Below are 17,063 nucleotides of genomic sequence, written 5' to 3'. Positions count from 1 at the left end.
TTTGTTGTAGTGTTATTTGAGGAGTGCATGCTCTCTTTCCCTTAGCCATGAGGTTTTTGTCCCAGATGGGTTTTTCAGAGCAAGGTTTTTACATGACGATAACGCCGAAAATGTACCAAGAGATAGTGTCTTTTTTCCTTAGCTAGGTTTTTATCCGCTGGGTTTTTCTGGCAGAGGTTTTAATGAAAGGCGTATCCTTTGGTCGTGGCGTCCGAGGGGAGTGTTATAAAGCAAATAGTTTTGAATGGATGCCCTCTTGTAGCAATTTTCGCTTTGTGCGGAGCGGCGTTCTTATAGTAAATTCTAGATATCCGACAGCGCGCATGACTAACTGTAGCTCGCTGTGTAGTACTGTAGCGTAGCGCCGTGTTGTTCTTCATTCCACGTAGCCAAGGGTATTTTTGGACCGTCGGATCCGAATCGATCGCGGCCGTTCATTCAACTCTTGTAACCCATAAATAGCGCTCGTTTTGTATATTTTTGTGATATAGAAAAGAGAGAAGAAAAGAGAAATAAAAAGAAGAAGAAGGAAATTAGTCGCGTTTGGGTGTTTGGTAAATCTTTTCGACTGTTTCTATCACTCATCTTTTATATTTATAACATATATTTTTAACAGATATATATATATATATATATTTATTAATAATAAATATTTAGGGTTCTAATAATGGTTTGTTATATAATTAGAATATAAATATCTTTATAATTGGGTGAGGGAGAGAGAGGTGAGTATATAATAATAATAAAGAATAATATAATATAATAATATGAGTGGTTGGGAAAAAGAAACACGTGACTGAAATGAAAAGAGGCATCTGATTGGATGAGGGCCCTTCACCCTCCGAGTTTTGGTATGAACGAACATATTTTGGGCAATTAAAGAAAAAGAGAGAGAAAGTTATGAAGAATATCGGATGGAGTGCTTCCTTGCTTCTTTTCTTCATTCCAAACATATTATATATATAAGCCCTTCTTCTTCTTCCTTCTTCTTCTTCTCCTTCTTCACTAGCTTCCCTATTCTTCCCTCTCCCTTCATTTGATTGAGGGAAAAAACGAAGATGGATCTTCTGAATTTCCCTCTCTGAAGAACAGGGAGAGTCAGAGTCAAGCGGAGGAGGCTAAAATTAAAAAGCTTCTCAGCAGCAGCAGGACAAGCCCAAGGACCAGCCAACGCCTGATCTTTCTTCACCAGACACCACCAACAACAGGTGTGCTATATGCTATTTTTGCTTTTCATGTTTTGTGTTTTTGTGGTAAATAGTTTGATTTGTACTATTCTGTCAAATCCTCTCTCTTTGCAAAAATTCCCTCGGTTCTTTATGTTTGATAAATTTGATGGATGAATAAATTCACAAGGGTCTCTAAATTCAGTCAATATCTAATTCCTAGACTGGGATTTTGACTGCATAATTTATCAAAATTCTTGGATCTCGGAGATGTGCTCACAAAATTAAGTGTGTTCTCTTTCCTCCCTTAGTCCTATGTGCGTGCTATGTGTGTGTGGGTCTTGTACCTTCCTACAAACACCTACTTCTTTTTATTTAACGATACAGTATATATAAACAAGAACAAGAACAAGAATGGTTTTAAGGTTGGATAGACAACTGCCTACTTTTACAGGGCTGTGCTGAAAGTAAATCTTGTTTGTTCTTAGATTGATGTTTTACATGAATTATAATAATCAGCTCTTACAATAACCGTCCCTGATGATTCTGATTTTGATTTTTGATTGAACTCTAATGGTTGATCATTTTGGAGGTTGGGGGAATGCGCCATCAAAGCGTTGCTCAGCGCATCAGCTCACCATCTTCTACGCTGGATCTGTCAGCGTCTTTGATGCAGTTCACTGAAGGTAACTTTTAACTCATACATCAAATTCATGGCTTAATTGTGTTTACTGGTCCTGATCTGTTTACCTGCAATATATACATATATATCTTAACAGGCACAAGCAATTAGCTGCATTCCTGCGACCGCTGCGGCATCTGCTTCCTTAGAATAGCAAGAACAATGGCCCAGCGGCAGCGGCAACAGACACAGCGGTCTCCGATGCTGAATACCTGCTGCAGCAACAGCTGCTGCTGCAACAGCTGCATCCTCGCCGGCTCTCACAAGATGCCTGTCCTTCCAAAAGCTCATCCACTGCAGCGGGGCCTTGTCACCACCACCACAGCTGCCCCTTTAACCCAACTAGCAACCTCTGCAAGCTGCAAGCTGGACAACAACCACCCTTCATCAGCAGAATTTAGACATTCTAGATAGATTAATATAAAATACAAGCATGTAGTATGAATCAAAAGTTAATGCTCATTTTACATGTCGATTTGATCTCAAAAACAACTTATCTATGGTAGAACGAGAAACTCTATTTAGAATTACACATCGATTCATATTGTGACCAGCTTGATTACATTTGTACATGCATATATATTTTTTATTTTATATATATTGGAAGTTTAAAAATAGTGGAAAATATTTTTTCTTTAAGTCTTTTGTGCTTGTTTGATCAGAGCTACCAACTGCAAGGAGGAATTCACTCCAACGTTTCTTGGAGAAACGCAGAGACAGGTATTTAATATTTAGTATTCACCATTTTCTTCCCCTATTTGTTAATTATTAGTTATTAGAATTAATTAACTGAGATTAATTTGGAAACAAATTATGAACCAGGAAATAGTTAATTAGTGGTATAGGTTGAGCACCCTCTTTAGAAGCTCATGTGGTATATATAGCTATTTAGTATATAAATTGATTTTTATTAATAAACATGAAAAGAATATGTTTCCATTCCCACTGCGTCTCTGTATTTAACATGCTTATAGTTTAATGGAAATTTCAAATTTGAAATTAAGAAGTTTTTAAGACACGAGAAACTTTGCTGTTAAACAGAAAAGGGTGAGGTACAAAGATTCCTCGCTACTGTTAGAAACTTGGAGGTAGTGGACCTAACGTGCCCACCTACAAAGTAGGGCAACTGTTGTCGGCCACTGGTTTGGGACCCTGGGCTTCGGATCCATGGGCTTCAAAAAGGCAGCATGGATGGATGGATGTGGTACATCCTTTCTTTTTCATGCATGATATACAAGTTGGGATTGATTGATGACCTTCACCGACTCATCAGTCATTAACTTATTTTATTTCTTAATCAACACAACAGTTATTCATCATCCTCATCCAATCCTATTTTAATATATATATAATACATCCATAAAAGGCCGAGTCAAAGGGCTCGCTGATGGATCATTATAGGTTTGGTTTGCTTTGTACCACCATTCTTGTTTACATCGAGGAAGGCCAGATAGGAATCCATGAATGGTTGTTGTTGTTCTATGGCAGGCTGGTGAGCAAAAGCGCCATATACTGCAACAAAAACCACTCTCAGATGGCCTGGAAGCAGCACAGCTGGAGGTCAAGTCTCAGCTCAGCTGAGTTTCCCTATGATGCAATTAGCTGCTGTTTTATTATAATATATGTATCTTCACATTGATGTTTAAGTGTAACATACACTGCTTATGTTAGACTGGGACTTCTACCAAGGACTCCTGTATTATTTATTATGTTTGTTAGACTGGGACTTCTACTAAGGACTCCTGTATTATTTATTATGTTTGTTAACACTCAAACAATTAGACTGGTTATGTTATCCTTCCTACCACTTAATCATCACTTTTGTATTGTTCTTTTTAACCTTTTACAATTTATCTCGCTTTCAAGAATTATGCTTAGGAGCCAGGCCAGGACTATGATGAGTAGGAATAATGTTTGGTTTTCAGATGCTGTTAGCCTAAAAATAAGCAAGCTTCAATGGACACATAACAAACCAAACAACTATTTACATAAAAAACCAAAAAGCATCCTCCAGAAAATACGTCAAAACAAGGGCTCGTCAGCAGAAACAAAATGGTAACCTAGCTAGTCTGTGAAATAAATCATGAGTTTACTTTTCCCCATTAAATGAAACATAAACAGCTCACTATGCCTACACCGTGTCTAAACCCCCATTGAATGGCAGCAAAAAAGGATATGGAAAACACAGAAAAAAGCATCCTTCAAATGATTCTCAATACATATTCCCAGACCTCATCTCATTCATTAATAGTATATAAGCTGGTATGTGGCAAATTATAAGCATTGCACACAGTTAACATAAAAAGAAAAAAAGAAGATGAAACAGTCATTTGCTGGTTTGTCTTCAAGGTGTCCATATAAACTACTCAAACAAGGGAAAAAGTAACCTCAGAGATTCTCACAAGAACAAGCATTTGGTAGCAAGCCTTCTGTCAGCTCATTAGGCATGGAGACCTCGAAGAATTCCATGCAAGTAACCACCGACCATTACAAAAGACACTAGAGACACGACACCTGCTGGAAATATCTTCCCAGACTTCCTAAAGCGAGAACCCATAACTGCTAGAAGTGCAGCAGATAAACCTGAAAAGTAAATCAAAATTATCACGATAATTCAAATAACACAGCAAGAGTTTAATGACTGAAGGCGCAGAACATGAGTCATAACCTAAACCCAAAGCTGATGCAAAAGCTGGCCTTATAGGAAGTTGAGTGTGAACATAATACAGTAGAAGGGCAGACAATCCTCCAGCAGCTAATGACTTCTGGCTGCCACTTTTGATGTATCCCATAATCCCACCGACTGTTAGGCCATTAGTTAAATCAGGTTCATACCAGATGCTAATAAAAATAACAATAATATTAATAATAATTAATCAGGTGAAGCTGTTAAAATTAATCAATAATGTCACATACATTCCAAAACATATTCAACATCATCATCTGTGGGAATACAAAAGATGAAAAGATCAGTTCAAGCATATGAAGTTCTAGGAAATGGAGATTATCAATAATTTTTGAAGCCCGTCAAAAGTGCTACACACATATGCAATGATTTTCATTGGGAACCACTAGGTGGACACCTTTGATAATAATTGTAAAGTTGCGCACTAATGGTTGCAGCCGCAAAGGAGTGCACAGTCACAATCTTGTACTAAAGACTACAAATTAACAGTCACAGTTCGCAACAGTTAAGACAATAGTATAACTCAAAACATAGGGGTCCTTGGCAGGTTATATTAAGCGATAGGAATGTCTGTGCTGCTAGTAGTGGTAGATACCAGTAGTGATACCACTAGTGTTAGTATTACAGTAATGGTAGGTGCAATGGTAATAATGCAACAAGTAGTAAATTGTGTACTCTTTAAGAGAATGAGAACAAACTTACTTGAGACCTATAAGGCATAAAATAAATTGCAGAAGGGGGAAAAAAAGAAGAAACAAGTGAAACAATACAATTTATAAACAAAAGATAAACAAGGTGGGAAGAATGGCAGCAATCAAATGAACATCATAGAAAAAATATCTTGAAAAATGCAGCCTTCAGGGTGAAGTAGCCATAGATTGAGCACAACAAACTTTGACCCGAAACTGGATTTGGGAACAGCAAATGACAATTATGTAGAAAAGCCTTCAAACAGTTGGGTGAGCAGAATGGCCTATATAAATCACATGCGATTTAAAAGCACAAACGCCCGATGCTATTCACCCAGTATAAGCACTCTGACTCACCCAATTATTGCAGAACATGGTGCCCTTTCAAAGGAAACCACAGAAATTTATGATCCTTGTTTCATTGGCAGTAGTGAAGGGGACCAAAAATGATAGAACCTCATAGTATCTCAATCAGTTCCCCCTAAAAATCTTTATAAATAAATTCCAAAAATGCCACCCACTTCACAACCCAATCACATCTATTGCAGGCACAAAAACTATTGTCAGCTAATTTTTCCTCCTGAACTAACTGCACTGTCTATCGCCGCAAATTGCAGAAGCAAGTAGCCAGTGAGTGATCCCAACTAATTTCAGCAGATAGAGAAATCTACCCAAAAAGAAAAGGAAAAGGAAATAGTGATGCCATTCCCCATGCTCATATGAACTACGCTCTGGAATGGAATGATCACACTTCCATGAGATAAATTCAGATAAATTCAGATATATTTCGCATTTTATTGACGATTGATTTGAAAAAGGTAAGAAAACATCAAGGAAAAGCGACTAAAAGAAGAAGAGTGAAGCGAATGATTACCTCCGACAAGGGCGGCATAGCCGAGAGTGAGCTTCTGAGACATGGACATCCCACCTCCCATCTTCTTCTCGTCTCTGTCCTCGGATCCCCCTTCGCCGTTACCTTTGCTTTCGTCTTTGCCGCGACCTCCACCTCCACCGTTTCCGCTGCCACCGTCGTCCCTCCTCCTCCTCCGCTAACGTTGATATCTTTCAATTCGATCTCCTCACCAGTTAGGGTCAGTCGGCGGAGCATCGGAGGAGCCGGAGAAAAGCTGAGATAGATCGGGATCGGGGTGGAGAAGAGGAGATGATGCGGAGAATGGGGACACAGGATGAAGAAGATCTGAAGGATGGAAAGCTGAGGCGAAAGGAGGAAGGGGCGTCGTATAGGCAAAAGAATGGATGGCCTTGGCCTGGCCCTGGAGAGAAGGAGTGAAGACGGAGGAGATTCCAGAAGCAGGGAGGAACTGGAAGCCATCTCTTTCGTGATAAAAACTTTTTACTTAAAAATGTGTTGTTAATTCCCCTCCATTCGATTGCCTAGCTGTTGGTACTGACCGCTACTTTACCTACGCCCGTAGCCACACTGCCCCTGCTACTAAACAACAAGGGCTTCTTTCGTAAACTCACTCGTTTTTATTTATCTATTTATTTATTGGATAGGACGAAGATGGAAATCATCATGTAAGTCGTCGTTATGTTTTTATATTTGTTAACATGTATAGCATCTACTCTATTTTTCGTTGAATATGTCAACAACTGTAAAACGAAAATCCTGAAAACAAATTCCTATTTGTTTATATATTACGATTTTATTGTAAAAATTGTTCCATTGGATTGGATGATAAAAGGAGAAATTTCTTTTGACGATTTTATTTAATTTTATTGAATTTGACATGAGGATGGGTGTAGTGTAGATCAATTTATTTTTGTTGGTTGGTGAAAAGAATATTTAAAAATTACTGAAAAATTATTTTTAAAAGACACTAGTAGATATAAAGTGAACCAAGTTGGCAACTGGCACGAGAGAGCTAGCTAGCTAGGGAATATAGGCTTATAATTGTGTCCGCATGCATTTGAATGCGTGCGTGCAATTATAGAGATATATCCACTGCACACAAGACGTGGTGCATCAGATCAGATGCATCCATCTTCACTCCAGTGTCACGATCACGTTGTTTTTGGCTTTTCCTCTTATCCGTTTCTAACGGTAATCACGGACGTTATGGAGAGCAACCCCTCTGCATGCATGCCGTTGCCTGTTACTATATATATATGTATATAATATTTTAAGGTTTTATCTCATTTTTTTTTGTTTAGTGACATTGTTTTGCCATACAATTATTATGTGCGGAATACTTCATATCAAAGTTGGCGTAATCGATTGGTACAGAGGAAGCATGTTTTTGTTTTTAGGCCAAGTGAGAGATGAACGGAGGCATGACAATTGATAAATATATTTCAAAAGCTTATAATATTGGTACCAGTATCTCAATAAATTAGGCAAGATTGATGCATGAATTTAATTTAATTTAATTTAATTTAAAAAGAGAAAGGAAAATGAAATGTATGAGCATGACAGGCCGGGAAGGCGCAGACGGGGCTTCATGGCACAAGCAGGGTAACTTGCCAAGTTTAGCATGGCCAGTTTTAAATCCCAACCCCTTAATCTTCCACCCCCTATTCCCTGAATAGCTATCTATCAACCCCCTCCATCCTTTCTTCTATTTTAATCCTCAATAATACCTCTCCTCTTCCTATACTTTTTTTTTTCATCTCTATTTCCTTCCTTCTCCTTAATTGCTATCAATTTGCTCTTTTTCTCCATCCTCCCTGCGGCCGCTGGCTTCCTCCTGCGGCCGCCGTCAACCTCATGCCCTGAGGGCTGAGTTTTAGGAATCAACAGGAGGAGAGGGAGGAGGAGGAAGAAGAGAGAGGAAGAAAAGAAGGAGTAGAGGATCTCATCTATATATATAGATATATTATACAGAGGATCAGTGATTATGAAGAACGAAGAGGAGAGCTTGCAATGCTATCCTCAGAGAGCGATATAGAGGTGGAGGAAGAACTGCCGGAGATCTTGGAGGAGGAACCAACACCCCGAAGCCCGGCGGCCACCATCATTGGAATGCCTCTCAGGAAACAGCAGCAGTAGGAAGAGGTTGCTGATGAAGCAGCTGTCAATGAGGGAGACCTCAAGGGAGGCCAGAGTGGGAGAAGCGAAGGCGCCAGATATTGCAGAGGAGGAAGATGATGGTTATGATGGAGGAAGTTCATGAAGCTGACTCCGAAGTCGTCATGGATAGGGACGGAGGGCACGCCAAGCTCCGAAGCCTCACGGACGAGGACCTGGACGAGCTGAGAGGCTCCATCGAACTGGGCTTCGGGTTTGAAGAGGAGAACGGTGGGCACAGTCTCTGCGACACTCTTCCGGCCCTAGATCTCTACTTCGCAGTCAACAGGCAGTTTTCCGACTCCAAGCTCCAGTATTCACCAAGCCCCACCGCCACCTCCTCGTCTTCCACTCTCTGTGGCACGCCCAGCCCAAGAAGCCCCCAGCACCGCCACTCCACCTCCTCTGATTCTTGGACAATCTTCAGCCCCGGTTCGTGCATTTGCATGAATGCATGCATGCATTCCCTCACGCACACACTACAGCTAACAATGGCGTGCACATATAATATGACGATGATGATTATTATTATTATTATTATTATAATTGTTATTTTTATTACTTTCAAACAGGGGATAATCCGCAGCACGTGAAGACCAAACTGAGGCACTGGGCACAGGCGGTGGCTTGCTCCGTTAGGCAATGCAGGCATTCCAGCTGATCCCCTTTAACACCCTGTCCCATTGTGACATCACTGACATGCAAACCGATATTAACTAATGCCCATTTAACTTGCTTTTCGGCCCCACTCTTACTCATGTCTATCTGTATGTAAATAGTCACATCATCCTACATTTTCACAAGTTTTCTATCCGTTCCCTTTTCTCTTCTTCTTCTTCTTCTTCTTCTTCTTCTTCTTTGTCCGTGGTCAAGTAAGAGAGGTTAATAACGAGCCAGAGTGGAGTCATATCCGTTGTCTACGATTAAGAAGAATGGAGGCCATGCCATGTCATATCATATGGGGGAGGAACCAGTTTTTGGGTTTTTGGTAGGCAGTCTGATGGTTATTAATGCTCATCTGCAGCAGCAGCAGCTTGTGTTGGGACTAGTCTTCTTTGTCCGTCTTGTTTGACATCAATGCGAGATATGTTCTTCTCTTGTCTTGTTTGCTATTCTTTTTCTTTTTTATTTGCGGCCTTCCATTGATTTTAATTAGCTTGTGATGAGGAACGCGTCCTGTACTAAAACATCCTTCAAAAGGTTTAATCTCCGGTTATGATGTTTTAGCTCAAAGTCTTCAAGGATAACTGAAACAATATCACCGCAAGTGCAGCAGGATCAGCGTGGATTATTTTTCTGTTTTTGTATTATTATTCTCAGAAGAACAAAAATTTTGCCAGGATCCATTTCACACAATGAGCAAATAATTTTTATAGTTGTGAGATCAAGAGAATATAATAATGATGATGCATCAAAGCTAAAGCAATGCAAATCACAATCTCATCAGCCACATCTTTTATGTATGATCAATGAGAATGCCGCTTGAATAAATTGGCTGAATCTTCTCAAAACATGAAGTTCAACTCGGAAACCCTTCCCTCAAACACAACCAAGTGCATTCTCTGTGGTCAAGATATTATTGTCGCAAAAGCTCCCTGTGTGATCCCTTTCTGTGGAATATACGCAAACATATACAAGGTGGCAACCCTCCTCTGGCCAATGATACACATACTCCTGCTTGAGCTGACAGCATCTCAAGAACAACTCTGCAACATGCTCTTTGCCATCAGGCAGGAACAAGTAACGAAACCTGGTATCAAAGGGAATGATACTGAAACTTCGAACACCTAAGGTCTCTGTTTCCACTGTGAGGCAGAATCTGCGAACAACAGTGACTTGATCAGGGGAAAGAGTGAGCGACAGATCCAGTCAACCAGCAGGGAATCCTCCACAATGTCTTTGGCAAAGCAGTAGACTAATTTTGGTACTAGCAGTTTACCTTTGTTATTAATACCTATATAAGCTCGCATATAGTCTCTCATTGAGTTTTGAAGCTCTTCTCGGACATTTTCAGCAGTAAGACTCTTACCTGAGGAAAATGATTGAAACTGTCAAATACAAAGAGAAGTAAAATCAAAATAGACAGAATGTATAAATTTATCTTCAAAACACATTTCCTTTCTCTCGATGAAAGCATATTTTGGCTTAGCCAACTTCTGTTGGTAAATACTTTTTGTGCATAAAGTTTACAAAGATAAACTAAAAAGAAAAAGACTATCAATCAAGTAAAATTTTTCAAATTCACTCCAGAACTTCATGCGATGCTTCTCTACGTGAATCAGACTTACACGCAGGTGAGATTACATCACTAACTGAGGGCAAAAATACCACAAAGCGGTTCTGAGCTATCAATTGAATACCTTTTATTGCTCCTCAGATATTTTTGAACTTCGTGAAAGTGCCAAAAATCAGCGCCTGAAATAAGCAACACACATAAAAAGCGGATTAATAATAATAATAATAATAACAATAATAACAACAATAATAACAATAATAATAAATGGAAAGTGTCACTATTTGTGGCCGATAAGCTGAGGGTTTCATCTTCAGAATAACAAATTCTATTTCAGCAGCACTGAAAGAGCAGCCTCCAATAGTATAAGACACCTGCAGGCAATCATGCTTGATAAATCTAATATATACCCTCAAGCAGGTACAATTCAATGAAATACGAGGTCAATGGATCATACCTTCTGCATTAGCGAAAAAGAGCTTCATGTCACTCTTAGGTACTCCATATGCTAGATAAGCCTAACATAATTGATTCAACATGAGTTTCCATACAAATCCGTGAAAGTATCAATAATATAATGACAACATAACTATTCTATCATGACCGATGCTTTTTGTGATTACAATATGAAAGCATCACTAGAAGGATATTAAGGGATTAAATTAAATTAAATTAAATTAAATTATAGATGTTGATATACTTCAACTCACGTGCATGATCAGAGTATTATATAAGTTGATCAAAATGCTAGCCTCTCATTGGCGCTCATGCAACTTGGATTTACTGGCTGGTGCTCCACAAGAAACCTGACATTTGGCATGAGGCAGATGTGGAGTTGAGTCATGAATTCTTTAGTAAATAAGCTGTCCCAATTCAATGTCTTAATTTGGTTACACTATGGACCATAGCTCATTTGTTGCAAATAAACTGGTAGAAAAATAAGTAAGAACGTCTCACCAAAGGCGTGGAATCCAATAATACTTTAAGAAATAAAGCCCTGCAATGCCATTTAATGGAATTAACTCAAAAACTAAGCCACTAAGGTTTCACATTAAAAAGCTGAATACTCCAACATAATTCGGTTGCAAGTGCAGTACCTCACCTGAATCCTTTTAAAGCCTCTGCAGCATATTCAAGTTGCGTCTTCCCTACACACATCCATGATACCTCAGCTGCTAAACTATAGCTTCCAGCATTTTTCCAGCTCATCTTTCCACTAACTTGATAGGGATCAAATGTTTTTGTAAGGTCCATGTCTCACGAATCTCGTTCATCTTGAATCTGGACTGCAAACTGATGAAGCCATTTTCAGATGAATCTGAGGAAGATACCAGTGAAGTAGGAAGGTTTGCAATTGGTGAATATGGGAAGGTATACATTCTGGAGCGAGATGTTGCCATAAAGGGATAGGTGATGATGACTTTGATAAAGCAAAGAAAAAAACATTCCTCGTGGCATCGCACCATTTCTTCCGAAAGTCGATTGGGATTCTGCCACAGGTTTTGTTAAAGAAGCTCTGTTTCAATTCTGTCAAACCAGTTTGCTGAGGGGGACATCCATCATATTTCTTCAGTTTCCACACCACATGGTACAGGCAACTGAAGAACAAACAAAAAGAATTAGTTGTAGAGTCATGCCTCCTAGCCTTCACAATACATATGACCATGAAAGCTACAAAAATGAGAACATAATTATTCATACACAACCATACATTACAATCTGAGTTGGTTGTTATTTCCTGTGGATGCCGACAAGCAGCACATATATCCGATTCAGTGGATTGAAGCATTTGAGACCTGGATTAAACTTTGAGTGTTTGCAAAGAAGAGGTGCTGTGGAAATACAATAACGATAAGAAAGAACATCACTACGATGAGTGCCAGAAATCAAGAAATGGCAAGTGAAGAGAAGGTGTAAACAGGGAAAGAAAAGGCACCTCTTCCCATGTATAGCCAGGAAGGCCGGACTCTGGTGGTTTTGGTGATACCACCCGTGTAAAAATATTAAGACTATTCTCAGCTAAAGGTGTCGGCTCAGTCCTCTCACGACTAAGTCTAAATTGTAAAAGAACCAACTCTTCTTCAAGCTTTGACACTGTGAACTCTAGTGCAGCTATGTTAGCAAGGAGCTCCTGAGCCTGAGCATTTTTCCACAAGTGTAAGTTGATAGAACAACAGTGGTGTGCAAACAAGAAAACTGATCACTAGTCATCAGACAGACATGAAGATCACCTTATTTGGAAGATTTGAAGGAGAGTTCACATGGAGCAAGGTTTTTCTTCCGACGGCATCGGCTAAAACAACATGCAAATCGAACTCTTGTTGCAGCTGCATTTTTGCAACTTTTGAACCTGTAAGTGATAATGAGGAGCAAACTATAAGAATCTAGTGAGATGCTAAAATGACCGATGCATCAAAATTATTCAAAAACAATTAAACATCACACACAAAACACAAACATGACATCGAGAGACTACTCCAAAATGGAAAAATAAAACAAAAATCATACCAGGTTGCTGGTGAAAATAGTTCATAGAACACATATGATGGGCCTCTTGCCTCTTTAGTGGTGTATAAATTCAAAATTTTTGAGAGTAATAGTTCCAATTAGTCAAATACACAATTTACACGTGAGCAATTTGATTGGACCACAAAAATAACATCAAATTGAACGGTGAGCAGGGTCTGTGGCATGTACTCAATTCCTTCTATCTGAGAAAATGCAATATGCCCATTTTCACTTTCTTTTCCCGAAAGAACAGCTGACAAGCATTGAAAGCAAGTATCCATGCTTTACTCATAATGGGAAATTCAAACAGGTATGAAAGCAAATAGGAGTGTGAGAAAATGATAATGTATCTGCACAAAAAGCTACCATTAGGACCTCAATCCCACAAACAAGCTTCATCCCTAGCACAGGCATGAGTTATACTGTCATATATTTTTCAAAAACATTGCCTCACATGACCTAATAAATTCTCAAGTATACTCACTGCATTAACCTGTCTATGTAATAGACCTATAGGCTGCCGGTGTTGAAAAAAAAAAGTTCCACCAGGTAAACGGAATGGAGAGCAAAGCAGAGCAGGTTACCTCTTGTTCAAGCTGGCATCTATAGCGACACATGTTGCCATCCTTCCCCCTTTCTGTCATCACTATTTCTGCGACATCCTGAAATAAAACTAAGAAAAATGAGAAGAGAAATTCATACAGGATAGTTTGGATTAGTCCCAGGACATAAATCAGCGGGTAAGATCCACAAAGATGAGATTTATATAGAAGCAAAAGCAAGCAGAATTACTCAATGGAACTCCAAGAGATGGAAGGATGGAAGGAAGGCACTGGAAATTTAATTTAATTTAATTTAATTAACAGCAAGAAAAACAGAAACTTGGTTGGGACTTGGGAGGAGACTCGACCTCGAAACCAGAGCAGGTGGCGGATCCATCAGAGGAGAGGATGCCAGGTCAGACCCTCCCTTGCCGGCCTTGTGCGTTGCTCAGAGTAGAGTTCCTCTGATGCCAATACTGTCCAACAAACCCCAAAAAGAGACATAGAAAACAGTGAGAGAAACAGAGGAAGAGACAAGTCCAGCGTCCCGAAGATGAAGCAAGAGGAAGTCCGAAGAAGACACCAGCAGCAGCATTAGAGTGAGGTGGCAAACAATCTGAAACGAAGGAAATGATTGTGTGAAGCTGTGAAAGGCTATGAAACTAGTATGAAATGTAGCAGTGATTGTAGTGAAGTGAGAGAATCAACAAAGCAAGGTCTCTCTCTCTCTCTCTCTCTCTCTCTCTCTCTCTCTTTTGTGGGTTCTGGGGATTTCTGCAGACACAGGTTTTGCCTTTATTCCCACCACCACCACCACTCCTCTCTCTCTCTTTCTTTTCTTTCTTTTCTCTAGTAGACTACCACTACATACATCAACAACAGACATACAGGTTCAGTACAGTGTGAGAAAGACCAATATTTCAATCAAGCAACTAAATCAAGTTCTATTTTTTTAAATTCCTTTTTTACCTTTTTATTGCAAAAAAATACACCTGGTCATTAAGATCTGACAATTTCCTCTCCTTGTTATCATTTGATCTTTATAGGAGTAGTATCTAAATTCCAACTGTGATCCACTGCCCAAAAAAAAGGATGTCTTTGTAGACGTGTTAAAGCAAGTCATACATTACAAGGTGCTCGATCCATAAATTTATGAAAGAATATATATTCTTCTCAATTATTTCTTTTATTTCATCATTTTCTTATCAAAAAGTTCTTGGCATTAACTAACACTAAAACCAAATAAACAAATAAATTAATTAATAAAAGGGCATTATTACATTATTAGGGAGTATTATATACTGAAGAGTAGTAGTCCATTCAAGAAGGAGTAGCGACATCATTTAATATAGCTACTACTTGATCTCCACGTTTCAACAAGCTGCCATTTGGGATGGGGGATATGTGCACATTAATCGCAACCAGCCCCACATCACCATAAAATCTATAAAAATTATACTACTACTAATCTTGTTATACTCTTGTTAAATGCGCTCGTAGTCAATGTGAATAAATTTTTAATGCCACAATTTGAAAGAGTCCAACGCAAGAGAACCCTCTTACCCCGGCCCTTCGTATATATGTATGTATATCTGACTATTAAACAAATATACTCCATATTTTTATACTCTTGTTTAAATGCACTCTTATTGATCTATCCAAGGATAACACTTTAAAAATAAAGAAAGATTAGAGAGAATGGGTGTCGGCAGGGTAGCTTTTCATATCTCTAATTTTGACCCTAAAATCCATTAGAAGAGAAATTAGTTTCTCTTGTTTTCTTGCATACTTGTACTAACCTGTCACTCTCATGGATGCTAAAGCAAGATAGGAACCCATGACCTTTGTATAATTCCTTTCCTTCCCTTCCCTAAAGTTTGCAATGCAATGAATGATAAATATAGTAATTTATAAAATAATCAGAATGGAGTTAACAAGGGAGAATAATAATAATAATAATAACCATGATAATAATATGAAAAGCAGTTTATATACTCCAATTAAAACAGAATAAAAATGGAGAATGGAATAATTGAGTTTGCAAGCAATGAATGTGAGTGGCATGGGATGGAGAGCCTTCCACATTTATTACTCGGCACCAGTATCTGGACCCTGTGCACAGAAACATTTACTTCAATCTTCAAACTATCACCAACTTCTATGACTTTAACTCTAGACCGGCACCATATCATCCTTTTTTTTTCTTTTATCATGACTTTGTTTTAAACATGCAAGAGTGGAATATATTAGCAAGAGTTCATGAGGACAGATTTCAGTAATCACTTGTGTATGTATTGCTATGTGTTGTTTTTAATTAGTAGCTGTAGAGGACAACACAAAAATCAATCCGGCAGCAGGAGTAATTTTATAGTAGGATTTATCATTGATTAGGGTTATGGTGATGTTGGTCAATGCCGTCCTGGAACATTAGATACATTTCTTTCCTTTTTCTGGTTGGTTCTGTAGAAAAGAATGGATATCTGAAACTAGTGTGTGAAATATTTGGTGCTTGTTGTGCATCCCCATGACTTGTGCCGAGGAAAAACAAGGACACCACCACACCAACCTGTCTTTCCAGCTGTGTCACCATGTTCTGATAAATGACTAATTATTCACTCCTAAACCCAGTAATAACTAATAACTGCTGATGTTTCCAATGGATTCATGTGATTTAAATTGTCTGTACTAATTGAGACTTTATACTACCATGTACAAACACAATGTATTAAGGATAACAAGATTGAGATTTGAGATCTCTCACGGCAAATCTAAGCGTGAATGGGGGCCAGCCTATGCTCGCTCTATCTTGTTTATTGTGCATTTGATTGTTGTTTTCAATTCATTTGACTAATCTACGACGTCTCCGTTTAAAAGTACGTCTGATTCTGGAATGGAATGGAAATGAGTGGAGAGTAATAAACGAGTGACGTGATTGGAACGTAAATGGCCATGTCTGGTTGGATGGGATTGGGGGTAGGTAGTTATCGGGACCCGAGAAAAAGTCGAAAAAGAAAAATACGATAAAACTGACCGTCATACCCTTTATATATAAAATGAATATTACTATTATTATTATATATATATAATGAGGTGTGATAATTATTTTTTTAAATTATTTAAATATTAAAAATAAATTCATTATTATAAAAAGATATTTAACTTTAATAGCTCACATGTGACACTATTTATTAATATCTAAAATTTTTGTTAATATCATTAATTAACAATTAATTAACCCATAATAAATAATTATTTAACTTTAATTAAAAAATTAAGTCATAATAACCATTCATATCAATTATGATTCACTTTTAATTACAATAATTAAGTATTAAATTAAAAATAGTTCACTTTAATTACAATAATTAAGTATTAAATTAAAATAGTTCACTTTAATATTATTCATTTATTTATTATGATTAATATTGTATTTTAAATATTTTCGGATTAATTATTATTTAATTTATTATAATAAATTAGTTAGATTAATAGATTTATAATTAAAAATAAAAGGGTAAATGAGGTAAAT

The 17,063-nt window shown here is 38.1% G+C and overlaps 1 protein-coding gene and 2 pseudogenes across 1 annotated transcript; 1 reads left to right on the top strand and 2 right to left on the bottom strand.

Annotated features, from left to right (window-relative positions):
* Positions 1–4,045: 4,045 nt before the first annotated feature.
* Positions 4,046–6,260, bottom strand: LOC120281832 (protein FATTY ACID EXPORT 2, chloroplastic-like). The gene is made up of 3 exons (XM_039288525.1): positions 6,098–6,260; positions 4,517–4,651; positions 4,046–4,431 (listed from the first exon to the last, which is right to left on the bottom strand). Exons 1-3 carry the CDS (start codon positions 6,156–6,158, stop codon positions 4,289–4,291), a joined length of 339 nt encoding a protein of 112 aa, XP_039144459.1. The 5' UTR covers positions 6,159–6,260; the 3' UTR covers positions 4,046–4,288.
* A 216-nt stretch (positions 6,261–6,476) lies between these two features.
* LOC120282974 lies at positions 6,477–9,186 on the top strand (annotated as a pseudogene).
* A 604-nt stretch (positions 9,187–9,790) lies between these two features.
* On the bottom strand, positions 9,791–16,124 carry LOC120282973 (annotated as a pseudogene).
* Between the last annotated feature and the right edge of the window lie 939 nt (positions 16,125–17,063).

Source organism: Dioscorea cayenensis, chromosome 18 (genome assembly GCF_009730915.1).
Source record: "Dioscorea cayenensis subsp. rotundata cultivar TDr96_F1 chromosome 18, TDr96_F1_v2_PseudoChromosome.rev07_lg8_w22 25.fasta, whole genome shotgun sequence".
Lineage (NCBI taxonomy): Eukaryota > Viridiplantae > Streptophyta > Magnoliopsida > Dioscoreales > Dioscoreaceae > Dioscorea > Dioscorea cayenensis.
This window is presented reverse-complemented; position numbering and strand designations above follow the sequence as displayed.